At 49.3% G+C, this 21,668-nt stretch overlaps 6 protein-coding genes across 6 annotated transcripts; 5 read left to right on the top strand and 1 right to left on the bottom strand.

Moving 5' to 3' along the window:
- Positions 1–1,770: 1,770 nt before the first annotated feature.
- BKA67DRAFT_563541 (putative death-receptor fusion protein-domain-containing protein) lies at positions 1,771–7,400 on the bottom strand. Its single transcript, XM_046102668.1, has 9 exons — positions 6,898–7,400; positions 6,007–6,842; positions 5,036–5,960; positions 4,753–4,983; positions 4,462–4,696; positions 4,108–4,412; positions 3,544–4,046; positions 2,736–3,490; positions 1,771–2,678 (listed from the first exon to the last, which is right to left on the bottom strand). Exons 1-9 carry the CDS (start codon positions 7,005–7,007, stop codon positions 1,941–1,943), a joined length of 4,638 nt encoding a protein of 1,545 aa, XP_045958173.1. The 5' UTR covers positions 7,008–7,400; the 3' UTR covers positions 1,771–1,940.
- A 12-nt stretch (positions 7,401–7,412) lies between these two features.
- BKA67DRAFT_263969 (putative mitochondrial import inner membrane translocase subunit TIM23) lies at positions 7,413–8,442 on the top strand. Its single transcript, XM_046095834.1, has one exon. It carries the CDS (start codon positions 7,650–7,652, stop codon positions 8,343–8,345), a length of 696 nt encoding a protein of 231 aa, XP_045958172.1. The 5' UTR covers positions 7,413–7,649; the 3' UTR covers positions 8,346–8,442.
- A 614-nt stretch (positions 8,443–9,056) lies between these two features.
- Positions 9,057–10,157, top strand: BKA67DRAFT_658240 (uncharacterized protein; the record flags this gene model as incomplete). The annotated part of the gene is made up of 3 exons (XM_046107249.1): positions 9,057–9,482; positions 9,520–9,999; positions 10,053–10,157. 3 exons carry the CDS (start codon positions 9,057–9,059, stop codon positions 10,155–10,157), a joined length of 1,011 nt encoding a protein of 336 aa, XP_045958171.1.
- A 4,600-nt stretch (positions 10,158–14,757) lies between these two features.
- BKA67DRAFT_563533 (uncharacterized protein) lies at positions 14,758–15,628 on the top strand. The gene has a single exon (XM_046102667.1). The coding sequence runs from the start codon at positions 14,774–14,776 to the stop codon at positions 14,987–14,989; it is 216 nt and encodes a 71-aa protein (XP_045958170.1). The 5' UTR covers positions 14,758–14,773; the 3' UTR covers positions 14,990–15,628.
- A 1,920-nt stretch (positions 15,629–17,548) lies between these two features.
- Positions 17,549–19,760, top strand: BKA67DRAFT_263940 (uncharacterized protein). Its single transcript, XM_046095833.1, has 3 exons — positions 17,549–18,004; positions 18,059–18,558; positions 18,695–19,760. The coding sequence occupies exons 1-3, from the start codon at positions 17,849–17,851 to the stop codon at positions 19,344–19,346; spliced, it is 1,308 nt and encodes a 435-aa protein (XP_045958169.1). The 5' UTR covers positions 17,549–17,848; the 3' UTR covers positions 19,347–19,760.
- Positions 19,761–20,062: 302 nt separating this feature from the next.
- Positions 20,063–21,329, top strand: BKA67DRAFT_563530 (uncharacterized protein). Its single transcript, XM_046102666.1, has 2 exons — positions 20,063–20,577; positions 20,652–21,329. The coding sequence occupies exons 1-2, from the start codon at positions 20,243–20,245 to the stop codon at positions 21,151–21,153; spliced, it is 837 nt and encodes a 278-aa protein (XP_045958168.1). The 5' UTR covers positions 20,063–20,242; the 3' UTR covers positions 21,154–21,329.
- Positions 21,330–21,668: the final 339 nt, after the last annotated feature.

The raw sequence follows: 21,668 nt of genomic DNA, 5'->3' as shown, positions 1-21,668 counted from the left end.
AGGTTTGACTTGGCGAATCAGCATTTCGAGGTCTTCCTCACTGCCCTTCGTGATAGTTAAAACTGCAGTGAAGAAGAGGCTGTGCGCACCCACAGCTGAGATCGGGTTCTGCTCCTGTTGTGCAACGCAAGTGGGCTTTTACACATCTGCCGCACGGTAGGCCGCGTGCCCTGTGATTGGTGATCACTTCAGCCTCTCCTGGGTCAGGACGGTATTGCGATACCGAATCACGTCGCGAGGCTACCACTTCATGCCTCGTATTGGGGTTAAAATTGCAGTGTAGTGCGGACCAGCCACCCCGTTCTATAAATAGATTGTCAAAATCGGTCTTCTTTGTAAGGTTAAAGTTACCGTATTGAGGGGCATAAGCCTTACTCAATGTTGTATTTCCGGACTAGACTAACCGTAGGTTAGTATGAACTGAAGTGAGCAGGGTTTGAGACTCGCTGCCAGAAGCGGATACCGTTGTAGGTCGTTATAGCTTTGCAATGACCTGCGCTCCTTGAAATACACGGTCTGGCTGGTTAACCTACGTAGGATTCTGGACTAGAAAGCTAACGTATTGACTATAACAGTGCCAGGTAAGGCATAGTTCGCGAGCAAGAAGGGCCCGGCAAGAAATCAGTGACAGTGGAGGGCTGAAGCCTGGTTTGTCAATGTCTGTCCTGCAGGCTGAGGCGTAACGGGCGAATGGGCGTCTCGGCTCCCCGACCAGATATCATCCCTGGGTATTAAATCAATTCAAGCCACATTAAGTGGTGGCTTAATCATAATTTGAGACCCCCTGCAAAATATAGTGATACAAACGTGGAGAACTTATATTCATGCTCGGATATGGTTAAGACTTTGCTGCTTGTCAGGCGTTCAATGCACAAATACAACGTAACTGCTTAGACGAACCAACTCCTCACTAATTACACTTATAGCACTTATCCTTCTTCTATGCTAGAATAGTTATCTCGAATTTTCGATCATCCAGGGTTCATTTGCTGTTCAATAACACACTTACTAAATTACTGATATTAAGGCAATAACACGCAGGTACTCTCCTCTCTTTCATTTATCTTACTAGGAGAAGACTTCGAACAGAAGTTCGAACATAGGTACATTCTAACTAGAACACTAAGATCTTTAATCCATCGAAATCGCCATACGTAGCTTGGTATGTCATTGTGACAAAGCAACGCTGGGGAAATAACAACATAGGCATCTCAACTTCACGATGAAACAGTAGATGGCATGTCATGGGGATATTGTTGTGGTCGGTCCGCATGATGCTAGTTTCAGAATGTTAGACGGTGTTCCAATCTAAGAAGGACATCCCAGAGACCTAGTAACTCCCCAGAGAGCCTTCATTGTTACATCGTGACAACAAAAAGTAGAAGTGATTAAGACGAAAGCTCGGATTGAATTGAGTCCTGGTTTTGCTTTTTCTCATAACAAGTAGGGGTTTCCAAATATTATGAGTTCTTGTGTAAGCAACGCAAGCAAGGAGCTAAACCGCTCGGCGGAGTCACCAGAGCAGCTACCTTCGGGACGGTCCCCGATGGTGATGGGAAACATCAACTGTTGAGATCCATGTATTGTGTTTCCTTTCTTCATTTACAAGCTACAAGTTGATGATGCAGTTCACCGGAGTACAACCGTGGACTACCGATGGTCGACCCATTGTTCAAACGGTTCATCACGGGAGTATCATTATCTGTAACTCGCGAGCTCCAGCCGTTGAGTCTTATTGACTTGTCATGTAACGTTCGTTTGATATTTGAAGTCCATTACACATACACGCAGCCTATTCCCTGATGAATAGCAGCAAAGTAGACCTGGAGGTCACCACAATGCCGAATAGTAGTGGTCTAGTTAGAAGGAATCATAAAACTGTCTATATCCAACTTCATTAACTACCTAGAAACATGACTTTTCAAGGAACTGGCGACGTATCACCTGGCCTCACACAACTCCAGCAAGAGACCATGGAGTCTGTGTTGCCTTCCCAAGTCCACAAATCTCTCTAGTTCATTTTTGACCTCCTCGTTGCCCTTCTTCGACAAGGCGACAGCAGTCACCACAACCCGCGAACATAATGCGAAGACCGCAGGTTTCGACGTCCACCCCAAGACCCCGTCATCACCAGAAGCATGTTTCACCAAGTCCCGTAAACCAGCGATCGTCCAATCGGCCAAAGCCGTCACCACCTTGTTATCCCCGGTATATGAGAGTGTATCAAATACAGTCTTCCAGCGTAGCGTCTCACGGACTTCGTCGACATACAAATTATGCTCCTCAACTGCAAAGAGCGAGCCGTCAAACTGCAGCGCCTTGGTGAGTTGGGCGGCGGCTGGTGTCCAACCGCTTAGAGCCGCACTTCTCATTTGGGGGGTCATGGCTACATGACCGATCATGCGAGACGCTACATGCGTGCGGAACTCATCGGCGTCGCCGAATCGCTCTGCGAGCCAAGAGAGAAGTCGTACGCTTGATTCGATAGAGGCGAGCGGTTTACCGAGAATTGGGATTGTCCCGGTGGTCGCGATCTCACGGATTTCGTCGTCGTCGTCGTTGAGATAGTCGTAGAGCGCTAGGAGCCATGGTAGGTTGGCAAGAGACGAGTTTGGTGGCCCGCCATGTGACGTAAATGACACAATCGCGCGAATTCCAGCCATACGCGTATCGAAGCCCTTTGATTGTGATTAGCTTGTCGTGCATGAGAATGTGGGGATATGGGCCGGTCGAACCTTGTCATCTGACCCAGCATTTCTCATCATTTCACCCCATGGTCTAAACCATTGATCTAAACTCCGATCTGATTCCTCTTGGATTTGTGTTGAGATTGCCTTCATAACTGGTCCGCTGGCACGAATGATGGCATCTGCCAAGCATGGATTCATGGGTTGACTTTGCAGTTTGGTCCATAACAATCTAAGCTCGTCCACGGACGGTAGCAATTCGCGTGTGCCATGCTTGAATATTCCGTCGAACTGCGAAGCGAGAATCTTCAGGGCAACTGTGCGTGGCTCAGGCGCGTCCGTGTTACGAAGCGTCGTCAAGCAGATCTCTAATATCTGAGCTGTCCCGATGGTGCCGAACAGGACCTTCTTCTCGCTGTCAGTGTATGCGAGAATGGTCTGTAGTGCGTCGCAGGCAACGTTTGTATCACTAGAAAACAATGGTTTTATATTTAGGTTAGTTGCTGGTTGCCCCGAGAAGAGTAGTCGTTCCATGTCGGAAATGGTACAGGCTTGTGCTTCTTTGGATTCTTCTAGCGCCGAAGGGACAGCCTTGCGATCTCTAGTTGAGGATGGAGGAGTATAATCAAGCTCAAGCAAATCGACTTCTCTAGTACTAGAGGAGAGCCTCTCTTTACTCTTCAGTGCGTTTAGAAAGCCAATGATTTCAAAATACACAGCACGTGCCTCGGAACAAGCCTGGAAGCTGCAAGATGCCTGTGAAATTTCCTCAAGAAGCTCAAATAAAACATCAGGATAGTAACCTAACACTTGATATAAGCCTTGAGGAGATCACAGCGACTTGGAAAAAACTTACTAAATAGTTTGTCAGGCATGGCTTCAAGCAGCCGTTCAAGCAAGAACTTGAGCGTCAGGAGTGCTCCATGGATTTTGTTAGCTGAGGAGTAGGACTTTTGAAGGAGCGTCCTGATGCGCCCCAACCAGTCTGCCTGGAGCAAGAATGAACAAAGTGTGCGGGCTGCAATTTCTCGTACGTGCCAAATGGGACTTCCGAGGTACCAGGCAACAACACCGTATAGCTCGCTCTTGAATTCTTGCGGTGGTCCAGCTCTGCGAATGATGTCCAAAGCAGGGAACACAGATTCGGCTCTTACCATACCCTTCGACACATCCTGAGTGGTCTGTCCCGATTTGAGGAGGTTTACTAGAAGCAAGGGAAGAGAATCATACTTGTGCCATGCTAGTCTCGTAGTTCGGCCATCCCAACCCGCCTCCATTGACGTTTTGCTCTCACTGGTCCCGAACAGAGTGTCGATAAGACTCCTTAGGAGGATCAAACCACAATTGCGGATAGCCCAACTGCGAAAGAAAGACACGTTAGTGTATCCTGCGATTATACACAAGGGTGAGGCATACGTACACTTCAGACTTGAGACTGTTTGCCGCCAATTGTAGGCAATCCGTGAGATACGGCTCAGCACGCTTGCTTAGCATAGAACTTTTGAAAATATCCTTAATACAGTTTGTTGCATGAACTTGCGGTACATTGGAACCGTCCGTTTCGGTTATACTAGCAGGCTGCTTCGCAATTTCCTGTAGTTTCTGCATGACGTCGTGAAAAGAGGGTTGCTCAGCGCTCGATGATAGGATGCCAACAACAAGAGCAGGAATTCCTGCAGATCTTCTTGTCGTTGATGTTTGAGAGTAAATACACGAAAGAGCTCCCTATCATTGTGAGTAATTGTCGCAAATGGAGATCGGCCAAAATTCTCACCTCATACCAAACATTGAGAAGCTCGCTGTCCCGGCACGATGATGCGGCAGCATATTTTACCAATTGACAGCAACTGGTAAAAGTCTGCGATACAGTGGTAAATGCACCTCTATGCCTCAGGTTGGATAGTTGGTCGAAAGTCAAATTGCCAATGGCCTCAAACTCGTCATAGGAAGGGTGGATGAACCCTGCCTTCGAGGACCTCACTGTACTGGCAATAACTCGCAGGAGATGACTAAAACACGACGTCAGCTGGCAAGTTGTGTACTGCCATACCTAGAACTACCATACCTTGATTCGTGGACAGCGCGGAAACTGTAGCTTAGCAAATCTTTCGTGTCGAGCTCATCCACTTCTTCAAGCTCCTCTGGCAGGTGGCCTTCGGGTGAATCATCGCAAAGTACCAGCCTCACGGCGTGCCAAATTCTCTGACAACATCCGATCGCGTGTGATTGTAACGACTCCAAATTCTGAAGTTCTTCTGGACTATACGTGATAGTGGATAGCGACAACCAAACATATCTGGGCCAGTCAATAAGTTGAAGGTGATTCCCAATACATTTGAGGTACATACCGAAGAGCAGCGAAAGCGCCATGTATGGGTGCCTGTAAAACAGCTTCCGCTAGGTTCGATTCAGCTGCAGACAACTTGTTTTCGATATCAGCCAGTATCCGAGCAGGGATCGTGAGTTTGTCGTCTCTAGATGATAGCCACCGACACAATACTTCGTAAGATCTTGCAACTCCATCTGAATGATCAGCACGAGCAGTTCTGCTGGCAAGTTTTTCAGCTCTTGTGCAGAACTCTTCAAGTTCTTGTAGCATATGTTGTGAGTGTGCAAACACTTCATTATCGGCACCACTAGAAGATAACAACACCAATAGACTTGCTGCAGTTTCTCTCACGTCGTCGAATGGATCCATTAACAGGTCAAGAACGGCTCTTAGCCATGCATAATCGGTAAGAGATAGTGTCTGGCCTGTCTTGTTCGTGATACTACGAAGGTCGGATTTTAAGACATATACCATTGCTTTAAGCGATGTAATGTGTCTCTGGTACGAAGCAGTCGGGATTAGCTCGCTTTTGAGAAAGTCGAAGTACCACTGGAGAAAGCTGGTGTGTAGCGAAAGAAGGTCCCGGAATGCGGCAATCTCAACGCTCTCTGAACTGCTTGCATCGTTCTTCTTGTTCTTCTTCATCTTACGATCCAGGTCCTTCGTAATTCCTCCAATTGCGCCAATGATCCTGGATATCATGTTTCTTGAATAGCCTAAAACGTCATACCTGAACTTTGCATCGCCATCAGCGTGAAATGCCGGAAGAAACTGTTGCAACAACTCTAAAGAAGCTCTGCTGTACGGCTTTGAGGTCGATGGAGACGCAATCAGTATCGAAACAGCAGATGCCCGAGCCTCCTGAGAACTGTGAGACAGGAGATCTTCCAGCACGTTTCTTTCTAGACGCACGACTCCATCTGTCTGTGCACTTTGCTCAGAGCCTAACTTGGTCAGCATGCAATCATCGGTAGGCCAAAGTGTACAAACCGGTCGATGGTTCCCCCACAAACCCGACTTTCTTTCCTGCCTCTAGAGCCGAAAGCCATATCATTTGAGTGATACTAAGACTAGCTTTAACCTCGCTCGAAATTTGTATCGAGAACAAATATTCAATATATTTGAGCATTTGTTCCTTGTCTGACGTGAACAGTGGTATCAGAGTATAGAGCTGGATTGGCTCAAGAAGACTAATATCGGCATCCAACCCTGCACATAGGAAGCTATGCCAAGAGTCTGGGAGGAACCTAACGTTTTTGCTCTCGTCCCAGGGCCCTGAGAAGATGGTTGCTAACAACTTGCCGGCTATGGGGCAAATATTCTTCATTTCCATCCATTCAAACACTTTTGAAATGAATCTAGTCCAGCTCTGCAGACGTTCCTCGGAGATACGGTGAACGTGTTGAAAAGTAGCAATAACGTCATTCAGGTAGAAAACGTCTTTCTGCAGGAAATAGTCTAGAGCTGTCATGGCGGATTTCACACTTGGCTTGGTGGATTCCAGTGTGATGAAAGAAACAACATCTGTGAGGATCATGTCCTTGATAGCGTGGCCGACTTGGGGGTCTATGTTCTTCAGAATAGAGGTCTTAAGAAAATCGAGTATGAGTCGCATAGACCTGTGTTGGTCCTGCTCGTTCCATTCCACGTAGATATTGAGGAGGTTGTGAGCAGTATCTTGGGCGAAAGCATACCTTCGAATTACAGAAGATTCCGACTTGGAGCATTGCTCAACAAATCCACAGAGCTTGACGCAAGCATGACCAGATGTTTGCTTCGGCTTCGAGGCGGGTTGAAGTAATTGTCCGAAGAGATCACATGCATACCTTTTCTCATAAGCAGCCGTCCATCAAGCCTTTGACTTTGACAAAAGAAACCTACGAGACTTGATTGGGTGCTGGTTTCTGCTCGATCCAGTTCACAGCATTGCGCGGGTTGAACTTGGGCTCATGCAGGCCGGGGTAGGCCTCACGGGCCACAGAATTATCCATGTTGTAGCGATTCTCTCCAAAAGGACGGACGGCCTGGTTTGTATACCTGCCACTTTTGACATGAGGCAGAAAAGAACCAGAGGCGGCAATTCAGGTCAGAACATCCATGCGTTGTATGGAACTGGACGAGAGATTGCAAGCGGCTTTTGTTTTAACCGAAAGATTGGAATCTTTCCAACAACCCAAACTTGAATCCAAAATTTGAATACCCAATATCCCTTTCAAAATCGTGCATGCGCCCGCCTGCGCTTTCTGACCCGACGTAAAGTTTCTTGCAAGTGCCAAAAACCGAGCCAAGACCCACTATTAGCTCGTCCGCGACTTCCCAGACCACAACCTTGTCTGTGCACGGACCATCTGACTTAATCGCGGACCAGATTTTTTTATCGACAGTCGGCGGCCATCGGGAGCTCTCTTCCCACTTGGAAGACGGAAGACAAAAGACGAAAGACAACCTTTTCTAATACAGCCAGGTCGGCACCCGTGCGGCAGCATTACATCAACGTCCCCAAGCACTTTGATCTCAACCTTCCAAACCGCCCCGTTCTTTGTGCATATCATTCTATCTGTAATATATTCCAAATTCCACAATCTACATACTACGTACCACCTCGGACCCTTTCACATCACCAGACAGACATCATGGCCATCTGGGACACCCTCATGGGGCGCAAGCCGTCATCGTCGTCAGACCAATCTGCGCCTCCTAGCCACGAGCAGTCGCCGACGCCGACACCTACCACAACCTTCGCCTCGACACCTTTTGACCCCTCGGAAGCTCAAGGCGTCGACGCCTTCCTCAAGAGCTCGGCTTTTGCCGATCCTTCACAACTACATCCCTTGGCCGGCCTCAACAGGGACAGCTTGGAGTACCTTACCCTCGAGGATGCCGCCCTCGCAGATCCCAGTTCACAGTCGGTTATCCCTTCTCGAGGCTTCAGTGACGATCTCTGCTACGGAACCGGTATTACATATTTGTCCGCCTTGACGATAGGTGGCGCCTGGGGTCTACAGGAGGGATTGAGGCGATCAGCAAACCAGCCCCCCAAGCTGCGTCTCAACTCGGTGCTCAACGCTGTCACCCGTCGTGGGCCTTTCCTCGGAAACTCGGCCGGTGTTGTCGCAATCACATACAACCTGCTCAACTCCGGTGTTGGATATCTCAGGGGCAAGCACGATGCGTTCAATACCATCTTGGCTGGCGGACTGAGCGGTATGGTATTCAAGAGCACGAGAGGCCTGCGACCAATGTTGATCTCTGGCGGTGTTGTTGCCTCAATTGCTGGTGCCTGGGCCGTAAGACGAAACCACGCCCTGTTATTGGAACTGTCAGACTAATTGCTGTCATCTAGGTCACCAAGCGCGTATTCCTCGAGGGCGACGAACCCGAGCGAAGACTATAAATGCGACCCTTGATACGAAATTCCGACTCAGACAGCTCGCCGCCATATAGCGGTCGCCCAACTACTGGGCATACCATGTACGATATTTGGACTTGACCCCTGTCCGTCCTCTTACACGATGTAATCACTTATATTTTTTGGTCTGAACGACGGTGCCTCCTTTGAGGTTGGTCGCATAGCGAATGGATCATCTCTCCTCTGACTGGACGTATGTAAATTAGATGGCAAAGCGCATTAGAATGCATTCCATGGCTGTGGATGCGACGGTTAGGCGTTCTAGTCAGCACTGGGGTGGCAATTGACTTTTTATGACCTCGAATGCGGTTTCCTGTTTTGATGAAATTCGGTTGGTCTGGCGATGGGCACGGGCTCATGAGCAGCCACCCACCATGCAATCGTCAGGTTCGAACATGTACTGGCATAGATGCGATAACTCGTCTTACTCCATTCGCCCCTGCCAAGTTTCATCCGACGCAGTTCCTAAAACCTAGCAACGGTCGAGATTGTTCCGTATGACATCAGTGTGAATCCACGGCATTCAGTTGTAGCGTCGCGTGCTTCTTTTCACCTCCCACTTGCCACTTCTGTACTTTACATATCCTACTCTGTCCAACTACATCAACTTATCGGAATTTAGTCTGTCACAATGCTCACCCCGGAGCAGCTTAAAACCCACCTGATATCCTACTATATCTCCAATTGGCGCGCTAATGGAGTACCTGTGACCTTGAGAGACGTTCTTGCACAGAAAATCCAAGGGAAGCTCGATTCAGATGGGCCCCATACCAAGGAGATCCGTGGAGTGAGCGAGCAGGCAGAGGAAGTCTACCTCTCCATGAAGCATACCCACTCCTACCTCAAGGTCCGCCTTGATGATTCGCCTCCGAAGGACGCGATCATCAAGGCTCACTATGCGGATATCAAAAACTTTATGGAGAAGAACGCAGATGTGGTCTCCTCCATGTCACCGATACTGGATCGCCACATAGAGCAGCATAACTTGGTTGATTGGTATGACACTATGCCGATGGCGCAGATGAGCATGAAGGAGAAGGTCAATATTACAAAGGAGGTACGATTTTCGCGACCAACTAATAATACTACTCTAGGTTCAGCTTATTGCCAGACATGAACTTGAGCTTTCCGACGAGCCTCGTCCTGCGAGCTCGCCCATACTACCCACACTCAAAGTCTGCCTTATCAACATCGGAGTCAATCATAAGCTCGGATTACAATTTCACGAAACAACAGTGTCACGAATGAAAGACGAGCACGAGAAATTTCTTATCTGGCTGGAGAGCCTCGCACCTCAGTGTCAAGCAATCTCCAACTGGGATGTCTACAACTCCATTGGAGATGACTGGGAACCGAAGGCATTAGCCCTGTACGAGCCAGAGCAGCAGACTCTACAATCAAGCGATGATGGTAGGCTAGCCGTTAACCGCAGCTGGTCGTACAAGAAACTTGAGCTAATTGGAAGGAATCCACAACTCGTTGAGGACTGGAAAATATTGAAGACATGCGAAGACTTTAATGGCCTTCTTGACGAGTTCTTGCTAAAGCCGAAGGTGTATCCAGTCTTTGTCAGGGTATTTCCGACTCTCGTTCATGTTTCCTACATTCCAACTGAATTTGGTAATAGTCTTACATGATTCCGGATTCAGAACGTCACACAGTACAAGGCGGACACAATCCAACAACTACAACAACCGATACCGATGGCTTGGGGGAGGATATTACAGGATGACCCAGAAGGATGAATATATACACGCAATTAAACCAAAGTCTGCCATGGAAGAAGATCGTGAGGCCAGCAGCAGGTCAGTTAGATCAGAGACGGGCTCAGCCACCGGTTCTAGGGACAACAATAGCTCGACATAAGATGTGAGCATTGGTCTTATTCATGACAACTGTTTCGAAGAACGTACATGACAGCTTAATCCATGCCAACAGAAGAGAATCCAGAGAACAGGAAAGTATGATGTATTATCAAGCAAATGGCAGACAATAGTTTTTGGAGAATGAATCCGGTGCCATTAGACACTCACACTCTGGTCAATCCAAACCAGATAAATGCATCAAACTTTCTATGTAATGCTTGGAAATACTATGGTTGGCTAAACGCTTCATGTGCCCATGGGTGCGGATTGGCATCACAGAGCAGTGATAATAATTAATGATATTTAGTAGCATAGAAAATATTGCGGCAAGTGCTAACTGGCCATGGTTGCTCCCACCAACGCGTTGCTCCCTATTTTATCAGAGCTTTCGTCCGAGCAACAACAAACACGAAGGAGATGCCATACTTGAATTTATTCGACGCAGCCAGTCCTACTCCCCCATAACCTCATATAGTACCATTGAAACACATCGCAGAACTGACACGGACAACTGAAAACACAATGTGCTTGCAGTGCTGGCCGGTAAAAGATATTGTTCTCGAGGAGGAGGACATGCCCGAGCATCGCCAGCGGCAGATGTTCCAGTATGTTTGGAACGGCCAACGATGGGTTCCTAGAGTAGGAAATACGGTTAGTGTCTATGCTTTATTTACTGTCTGTTTCATGCATGCAAAGCGGCCTGGGTCCAGCGTGAGTGAACAAGTCCATGCCTTTTATTTCGGCCAACAGAAAGCCTGCCAACCATTCCATCAATGGTTATTCGGGGTGAGCTTATCCTCCACGGCAGACCTCAATCACCGCACTCAGCTCGCACTTGAACCCCTGCCTGAGTTTACCCGAAAACTTTTCATCACAAGGTCAAAGATACTTGAACTCTCTATTCCACAAATCTACATTCCCGATTTACCGCCAATATACACATCACCCATTGCTGGTTCTTCTTTCATTCGTCGTCGCCCATCGCCTGTCTATACTTGCCAGAATGCCGGAAAGAAAGGGCAAAAAGGTTACAATCGAAGACGACACTCCCACTCAGAAGCCCTCTGCTCCTTCCAAGAGCCCTGTCGTGAACGCCGAGCCCAGCAGACACGCCAGTACCGGTACCGCCAGCGATCCTGACGTCCGAGGCCCCGGCGTCCAGCAAAGTTGGCAGAATACCAACAGGGCCAGTGGCCAAGCAGTCAACGCGGCTGCCCTGAATGGCCACAACCCTACCTTTGGTCAGCTGCCGAGTGTTCACCAAACTGGTGGCTTTCTTCCGCCAACTCAACAGGCCGCAGCTCCCGGAGCTGGTTGTTTCTATCATAACAGCAACCCTCTGCCCCACCCTGGAGCTTACCAGCTTCATCAACACAATCCATATTTCATAAGTCACCCTCAAGCAAACTTGGTCAGTTACACAAACACTTACCAACCTTACTTTCATCCCCATTGTGTAAGGAACTTCTCTGTCTTTGTTCCCGATCCCATAGATCCACACTGCTTCATACACATATACCTCCAGCTCTTGATTCCCACTCAGCATCACTATCACCTCGCCACAATGGCCGGATACGGTAATGGTTCTATGCCCAACATGGGCCAGCACTTCCAGCCGCCCGTCCCTGACACCACGTACGGCCCAATGGTCCACACTTACCGTCCTCGCTTCGACGCCGGTGTCCAAGTCGCACCCGGTGGTGGTTCTGCATTCGTGGCCCAGCAGCCAACACCCTGCACGTGTCCTTACCCAACCACACCCGCACCTGCACCCTGCGGTATACCCATGCCTCAGGTCTGTACTTGCCCTCGACCGGCAGTTCCGACATCTACAGCCGTACCAGTTGCGCGAGAAGCTCCGTGCTTCTGCCCTTCTCAAGCAAGTCTCTCGCCTGAACATAATTGTCTGAATACTTAGTGATGTATCATACCATCTTGATGATGGACTGAGTAGCGCTTCTTCTGCGGGCAATTGACAACTCACTGGTCTCTCAGTCTTATTCAAACACGCTTAACATATGTTTTACGGATGCTCCTACTAACAGGTTTTCTCATTACAGGTCCAGACTGGTATGGCAACTGCCCCTGTTGCTATGCCCATCATGTCTTACCAGCCCCCTGTCATGGTTCAGGGCGGCCAGAACATACAGGCTATGCCGGCAGCGATGCACTCCCAGGGTTTTCCCGCCGTCATGCACAGTCCTAGCATGCCTCAGCCTGTTGGCGGACCTATGGGTGGTCACGTCATTGCAGGAAATTGCGCTCCCAATTTACTCCCTCAGGGCATGCTCTACCCCGACATCATGGGTGTCGGCCGCACGCAGAGCGAGAACACCATTGAACTGCTCAACTCTATGCACAAAAACAACACGCTCGAGCCCCAGGGCTTCAAGCCTGAGGATGACGATCCCTCTCGCATGTATTGTGTCAGAGAGCTTGATGGTAATTGGACGCAGCGCAACCGCATGACCATTGATAATCTGCCCTGTCGATGGTACATCACTCCGCATGGTGCTTTCTATGCTGTTCGACTTGAAGATTAGAGAGTCAAGCCATGGTATGTCCCTCCAATATCAAAGCTTTTGCTGCTTGCTGCTTATATTACTATCAGCGACCCTAAATGCTGGGTGCACTAAGGCAATCGCTTGGCGATATGTCAAATTTGCAGCTTTGTAAGTCTATATGTCATTTGCTAAGTCGACGATGTGCGCTGATGCTTGAACATAGCGGTCTGGATTTTCCTTACTCTCCTTTGTCTTCTTCTCTGCGAACGAAGAAAAAGAAACTAGCACAGGCGACTTTTCATATTTCTGTGACCAGCTCACTTCGTAAGTCCTCAAATTTCACTTCCCTAACAGTCTAACGTACTCTGACTAACAGAAGTTGGCTCCAGCTCTCCTACTCCTCGACAAGCATCTGTCATGAAAGACTTCCACCAACTTTGAGGCGAGCAGCAATACAGCGAATACCAGGGTCCCCTAACGATCTTGCATATGATGGACAAAGGGAGGGAGAGTATGGTGTTTCTTCAGTCAGCATTCATAGTAAGCTGCTATGTTCTGCGGTGTGACATTTTCGTCGCCTTTCTTTTGCCATCAGAGCAGAATAATGTAGCCAAAATCACAGAAGAACGCAAAAAGGAAATTGTAAAAAGTTTAACACGGGGAATTCCCCAGTAACCACCCACCTGAGTACCAGTCCAGTGCTTCAAGTACATACCTACCAGGCGAGAAAGGATCACTTGCCGCGTATCAATGCAGGAACACGAACACGCTTACTATCATAATAGATAATACTAGTGCCAGTGAGTTTGGGTTAGTACTCGCCGTACTTTTCAAGGAAGTCAGGCGTGGAGCGGAGACTCAAGGGCCATTCGTGCTTCACTTCACGAAAGCCATGTAAACTTCAGTAGGCTTTAGTAAAAAAGCCAGGTGGAAACCCACGAATCATAGGGCTCGCGTAGGAAGGTTCGTGTAGGAATCCGTGAGCCATGGATGTAATGACGATCCGGCTCAGCGACGGGAACTGCTTTATACCGTGGCTCAAAGCTTCCGCATCAGCACCCAATGCTAGTATGTCATCCTGTTAGGCCAGGAGTTGCTGGTAAGCGGCAAGTGCTCTTCTTTAGTTTTCTGCTGTCTCTCAGTACAATTGCTACTTATACCTTCGTCCATTGTAGCAACCTTTCTGTGACAGTAGTCACGCTCTTCTATTGTTCCAACACTAATCTCGCAACTTTTTGCGAACCATTCAGGACATCATTCTGTAATCGTCATCCTGGGCAGAAATTTCATGGTCGATTTATTGTGGAAGTCGCGTATCATCCCAGACGGTCTCGACGACTCCCCGACGAAGCACGTCGTGGTTCGCTATTGCGCATATTGGCAGATAAGAATACCTTCTCTCAGCGAAGCGATAACTCTAAGCCTAAGCATTTACATGTCAGGCGAAAGTTCTTAGCTTCGCAGTTAGACAAGAGTGATAAAACCGCCGAATCTAGCTCGGTAGGAAGGCAGTCCAAGCCGAGCGGAGCTCTGGTATAATCCAATTGATATGTTATGATGCCCTTTTTTAATTAGAAGTAATTCGAGATCCTGGGGGAAATGTGGTATTAAGCCAGAATGGTAGAATGTTATGATTAATCCGAACGGCGAGAGAAATTTTGGGGGAAAAGCAGAACAGTGGACGATCATACATCATTAAAAATCCAAAGGATGGGCATATATAATTAGCGTTTGAAGTTTACACAGCTTTTGAACCCTAACATAAAATGCTTTAAAATCCTACGATAAAATGAAGAGGTCTATAAATACGAGGATGAAGAACGCGTCGCGCTGATTTATATTGGCCGAAACTTTATTGGGCCTTCTTGGTATAGTGAGTTATATACCCCGACACTATCCACGCGAGGGTGGTCCCCACACGCCCCACTCCGCTTCTGAGCAACTTCCTATACAGCAAACCACCCTTCGAACTCTACTGAATGCTCTCTTTCCACAACCGTTCTTCTACTGGTCTGTGGACCTGCAACCTTGATATTCGTGCAAATCTGCACCTACAAAGTACGCAGCACCAACCCATGTTCTCTATTGACAATAGTGCCGTGTCTTCAGCAACATCTATCGCGACGAATCAAGGGCAATCTCGGCATCCCCATGTGGTCGATCACGGTTTCTCTCAATGGATTACAAGCAGCTAACAAGCCGCACGCTTGTACGAGTTGGGGGTGAGACTCTGGAGCAGAAAGGGCCTCAAAGGTAATGAGCAAGAGACCGCTCAATCGTATACTATGGACCACTTCACGCTCCAGCGTCATGACGGACTAATTGAAGAGTGCGAAACTGTTTTCCAACAAGAGAGGCATCTTTGGAACGAAAGCACTTGCGCCTTGTTCAAGACGCATAGCAAACAGGTTCTTAGCACTCATGCACTATGTAAAGTCATCTTATTGGGCTCAGCGATATCAGCTGTCGGCCTCTTGTTTGGTGGGAGTTCGTAATACCAAGCCGGAGAATATATAATGAGAAACGAGCCCTGTGTGGATGCTGCTCGTCGCTACAACGTCCCAGAAGACACAAGCGTTCAGCGGACATGGGATCGAAGAGTTCCATTCAAGATGACTGGGCAACCTAGATGGTTGTGCCTCTGATGCTCAGTACTAATGAGCAGGCCAAGGACAACCGACATGAAGCATCAGGCAAAGGAAGAATGTTCCTAGCTTGGCCATCTTGCACAGGCGGGACTATGTGCGTATCAAGGGCTTGACAATTGTGAAACTAGGCACTATAGGCAGTGAAAGAATGATAATACATGGCTGCAATTGAGGATGAGGGAGGTATCAGACCACAGTGAAGAGTGCGAAAGGGTGCCTATATTCCAACTACAGAATATCTCTGCCCCTCCGTCCTGTTGCAAAAGTCCTGGCATATATATCTGGCTTAGGCTGCTTTCTAATCCTCACTGCATAAGACGTTAGCCTGTGCCAACTGAGTTCCGCATAGGCTGCAAACGCTGGGGGGTTATAAACGTTTTGTCTTCTTTAGAACTTCTCTATAAAAAAAAGAGCTTATCCAATTCCACTGCTGCTACTTAATGTGATTTTCACACATGGCTGCACCGTTGAGAAGCTAAGGTCTAGGAAGTATCCAGGCCAATACTGCTGCTAGACGTGTAAAGGTAAGCGCTGTCGTGACGTATGGGGTGGTCGAGACGGCAAATTCGTAGACGATGCTACACGTCCTGCCCATTAAAGCCGGGAGCTTAATCTGGCCGGTGATACTGACGGCCACAACTCCGAATAAAGTTAATGTGTAGACACAGATCGTTAGCGGAGTTGCTGCCGAGCTGTATAAGGTCGGCGAAATCCTAATCACGGGGGGTTTTGGAAGCGAATCTAGGGGCGTCTCACGGCGCAATAGAGCCGCCAGCGATTCCAGAACTGGCATATTAGATAAGAATAGTAGAAGCAGGGCCGGATTTAGGTTAGACTATATACGTAAATTCGCTACAGTGGTCGTTAAATTGGCGATACACATGTTTCCCAGCGTGTATACCCTTGATGTGCTCTCTTGACACACATTATGGCCATGCGTTTTTGTTGTCTTGGTGATTGATGATGATTAGATACCTAGACTTTCCACAAGGCAGATGATACTCCATGTTGTCGGGGTCTTCCTGTGGCCAAGACACTTACCCCACTGCATATTCGCTTTCCGGCCATTCCACATTTAGCGGGGGACTTTTTTCGACGAACCCCCGTCAAACGTTCCACAACCTTTGCCCACACCACCACATAACACCCACATGCCGTGCTTGTCCAGGTGTCCCAGCTAATGTCTCTGCGAAAGGAAGGTCACTGAATGCTCGATTGAGATCTTCTAGAACCCTTTCTGGCCTTGGTTTTTGACAATGCTACGGCAGTCGTATCAATGTACGCGCACGCCAATACTACCGAACATTTTCTAAGATAACAGTATCTGTTCGTTAAGGTCGCAACTTTCGTCTGAGCTGCACGCAAGCTGTTTAGATGCTCAAGATGGCGCAGTCTCATGGTTGCTGTCAGATAAGATTCGACGGATATTGATTCCAGATCTTGACGTAGGACGGCTTTATTGTCTGTATTGCACCGGGAAACACCCCAGCCGCCACGAGTTCGTGGCACCCTTAGTGGCTGTCCAGCATGACTATTGACACTCGCCTATCTGCACATGTTACACCCAAGGCCATCTAGTGTCTCTGAAGCATGGAGCGCTCAGATCTTGCGTTCTTGCGTTTTTGGGCCTCTTCTCCATAGTTTCTCCACAGGCTGTGAAGCCACAGTCCGGGGCAACATGTAACCTGTACGTGGCAGCACAATCTAGCATGATCGTTGCGGGGGTCCAGCGGCTGTCGGTTTCCCATTTTGTATACCTGTCCCGGATGGCCCGCCCACACCTTGATAGGATGCGGCTCCCACATCGGGCATGTGAGACACCCCTCGGTCGTACAACGGTGCGGACGCGGAGCCTATGATGTCTTGAGGTGTTCGTGCCGATGGGGCAGGACCCCTTGACACCTGTTCTGGTTACTCATGCGTCAATCACTGGGTGGGAGGGCCTACGTATTCATATGTCACAGCAATGCACACCTTGACCTGATATGTGAGAGCAGAGGGATCTTCCGATGTGCGGAGATGTGTTGGCCACCTTTTGCCGGCGGACGGGCGCGGCGACCTCCCCCATGTGAACCTAGTGTCAAGGCATACCTACCGATACGGTAACATCAATCTCTAGATCCGGCGAGAACACTGTCGAATTTGTGTGGTATCTGATAAAAGATGGAAACTCCCGAGATATACACATACGACCAGAGACACTGCTTTCGCCTGCCTGCCGGATCGCACCGAGTGCTATATACGTTGTCGATAAACCCTCCCGCACGTGGAAAATTGATGCCATTTCTAATTATGCTCATCTCTAATGCCCTCCATTTGGAGCGGTATACTTGTTATTATACAGACTTGTAATACATTCATAGTCGTTGACCCACGAAATCAAAGTAGAGGCATTTGCTTGTAGCCATGGCGATAGGTGACGATGATCGCGGCCCGGAGATGTTCGATGTGACAGTGTCTCTATTAGCGGCAGCAACGGTTTCGGTGGTGTTGAGATGCTACGTGAGAATATTTATGCTCAAGTCATTCAGAATAGAGGACTGGATGGCACTGGCGACACTGGTGAGTAGCTTCACGCTCTTCACCTGGAGTTCGAATCAATTGACATACTTGCAGGCCTCCTTCGCATTCCTCTGCGCCTGTGTTTTCTTGAGCGTCGAGAACGGTGCCGGCAAACACCTCTTGGCAGTAAACTTTGCCGACCTCCCCAACGCCCTAATGGCCCGCTGGCTCGGTGAGATAGCTTACATCTTGACGTCGGTTTTCCTCAAGTTCACCGTGGGCATCTTCCTTCTGCGCATCTGCTCGCACCGCTGGCAGACCACAGTCATCTGGGCCGTGCTGGCCATCGTGTCGATGTTTAATATCGTGTACCTGTTCATCGCCATCTCGCAGTGCCAGCCCGTCGACTACTTCTGGAACCGGGTATCCTCCCTCGGGGCCAAGGGAAGCTGTGTCTCCAAGGAGCTGGCGAGCGGCTCGACATACGCGGCGACCGCGGTCAACGCTTTTGCGGACTGGACGCTTGGCCTGCTACCTATTGCGCTGGTTTGGAATCTAGAGTTGAACAGCCGTACGAAGTGGAGTATTGCTGGTATATTGGCTCTGGGTATTATGTAAGTCCTCCCTCCGCTTCATTTCTGGACTCCTCGCCCAGCGTTTCTCTTCCTTACATGTCCCCTGTCTCGTCTCTCAGGACGCACTCAACACAAGGATCTCAAGCCACTAACAAAACACGTTTCTACCCCACAGCGCCTCGACAGCAACAATAGTCCGCATCCCGTACGTCTGGCAGCTGACGCACAGCATCGACTTTCTGTACGTCTTCACCGACTTCACCATCTGGAGCACGGTCGAGAACGGCGTGGGCATCATCGCGTCCTCGATCGCGACCCTGCGCCCCCTGTTCCGCAAGGCCCTGGACATGACCGTGCGCCGCAGCACCACCACGGCGCTACCACCACCACATCATCACATTATGCTTCGCCGCTCCTCCTCCACGACGGCCAGGCGATCGACGAACTCGGTAAGGAGCACCGCGTTCCACTGCCGCGGCCTGAGCTACGACTACGACATCGAGAAGGGCGTGGCGCGGCCTCCTCCTCCTCCTCCTCATGCCAGGAAGGTCGTCGTCAGCGGCGAGGTGAGCTACATCGAGAAGCCGATGCCGGCCTATGTGCAGCCAGGGGAGAAGGGGAAAGGGAGACAGACGAGCCCGCAGAGGGCCACGTATGACTGCCAGAGCAGTACCAACAGCGGATGGTCGTGGAACTCGAGAGATCCCACGCGGGACTCGAGAATCTCGAGGAACGACAAGAGTGTTGAGGAGTGGGTCGAGAACTGGGGCAATTCGGCACGATCATCGAGGAGCCGGTTGATGTCGGCGAAGAGGACTACTTGGTAGGACCGGCAAAATAAATGGCTTTAGTCGATGGAAGGATGTCTTGTCGACCCCCCCCCTCCCCTTTTTTTTTAAACTCTCTTAAAAGGTTATATGGAGTTCCGGATCTGGGTATGAGACTCATGATGTGATTGGTGTACGACTTCATGAGTAAATTGATGAAGAATGAACAGGGAAAGGACAGGGCAGCGGCCAGCACTGCCGGGAAGGCACTCGCGTTACATACACTCTTTTATCATGCTACGGAGCTCTGGCGTACAGCATCAAATACCCCCCAGGTGGTCCGTTGGGCCCCCGACGTTCGTTTAGAAAATTAGACTGTACACTGTACATTAGACAATGGGGCTACATAGCGCTCGTTTGGAGTCGAATCACTGACTATATAATTATATGAATGAGAATCAATGTGAATACAACATTTAACCAGAACCACGACCAGGTCGACAGACACAAATCTTTAGTTTTAATGCATCAATTAAGTAGCACCCTATATGTTTCACCATATAAAATCAACATGTAAGTTCATATCAAACAGGCATCGCATGGCGACCTCGTTCATTAATTGGTCGTGTACTGCAAATCAGTCGAGCCATCCATTTTGGGACATTGAGCATCAACTCCCCTGCTGTGCCTACCCAAGATAGGAGCCAACTCAACGGTGTCCGAAAGTGGGGCCGAATTTTCATCTTTACTCATGTACCTAACCTTCTCGTCTTCACCTAGCACACTACTTCCACGTTGCGCAGACGAAGCCAGACTTGTAATATTATTACTTAAAAAACACCACAACGTCAAACTTTGCTCTTTGGCCTTTTTCCATTCTCAGAAAACCCGCTGGGAGTTTTATTTTTAATTTTTTTTTAAATCACGAGAAGCGAAGGGGGGAAGGACGCGATGTGATGGGCGATTCAACCAAAGTGCAAGCGCCCAGCGCGTCGTCGTATCAGTCCGCGCTCGCCAAGGTCCAGCCTCTGGTACCGATCTTGGCGGGCTTCAACCACCGCAACAGGAGTCAGCACCGGCACGCGCGGTGGTGGGCCGCCTTTGGCTCGCTGCGCCGGAACGTGGGGAGACTCGTCTCGGAGCTCGAGGCCGCCGCGGCTAAACGTGATGCTCGGAACCCGAGCAAGAAGCGTGGGCGCGGGGGGCAGGAGGGAGGAGGAGGAAATGGAGGAAAAGCCGTGGAGGATAAGGCGAGGTGGATGAGGGACTTTTTGGTCGGGGAGGCTTATCTGTGAGTTTAAACCGACGGGCTATCCTCCAGGTAAATGGGATGTTGAAATTTAGACTGACTGAAGCGGAAAACAGGGATTTCTCGCAGCTCGCGGCAGACAACCAATTCGCGGTACTGGGAATCGTGCTGCTGGGGGTCCTGGCCTCGGTGCACGACGCCTGCATCCAGCTTGTGGGTGAGGCGTCCAGCCTCGTGGAGGTGGCGCTCGATGAGCTGTCGACTGCCATCGCAGAGCCTGCCGTGGTGGTGGAAGTGGTGCAGAAGGATATGGCGAAGAAGCCAAGCGTCAAGCGTGCTGGCTTGGCAGAGAACGATGTCGATTTCGGGCAAGTGGTGTCCCGGGAGGAGGTTGCTGCCGCTGCTACTGCTGCCCAGACACCAAAGATTCGCGAGGCGGATGGGGAACCGTCAGTCAAGCGTAAGAAGAAAGATGTGGGGAAGTCGACCAATAAACCTATAGAGGAAGTGGCGTCAAGGGAAGAGGTTCCGAAAAAGGACAAGGCTGCGAAGGAGAAGAAGAAAAAGAAGAAGAGTCAAGGTGATGAGTTTGACGACTTGTTCAGTTCTCTGGTATAAATTATGTATCGGAAATGAGCATGCCTGATTCAGCACGCATGTAATTCAGTAGTCTTACTGTAAACTCCGTGCTGCTTGGTGATCATCAGTGTTTGAAGGTGATGCTGCGGAGGCAGGTCGCAGGAGCAGAACACCTAGAGACTCAGTGACTAGTCACTCGCTAAGGGTTGGTAATCTTGTTCAATGGTGGCTACCAAAACTGAATTCGTATTCAAACAAGACAGCACCGCCTAGCACGTTGTGTAGACAAGTTATCTATGTCCTCCTGCACCAATCCCCTTTCGTCTCTACGCATACAACGGGTAACGATCGCATCTACATACAAGACTACTCCATATTGAAACTCCATAAAACACAATACTGCAGGCTGCCCAACAGTAAAAGTTGGGCTCGCAAATAGGCCTCGTACTCGTGCCGGTACATGCAACTGAATCGCTCTCAACCCCATGTTTTGTTCACGGGTGCGACACGCCTTTGCAGTAAGCATTCAAGTGCGACAGATTCTTGTTCTGCTT

This window comes from Truncatella angustata, assembly GCF_020726525.1.
Source record: "Truncatella angustata strain MPI-SDFR-AT-0073 chromosome Unknown BKA67scaffold_4, whole genome shotgun sequence".
Taxonomy (NCBI): domain Eukaryota; kingdom Fungi; phylum Ascomycota; class Sordariomycetes; order Amphisphaeriales; family Sporocadaceae; genus Truncatella; species Truncatella angustata.
The sequence above is the reverse complement of the archived record's forward strand: the minus strand, read 5'-3'. Positions and strand labels throughout refer to the sequence as shown.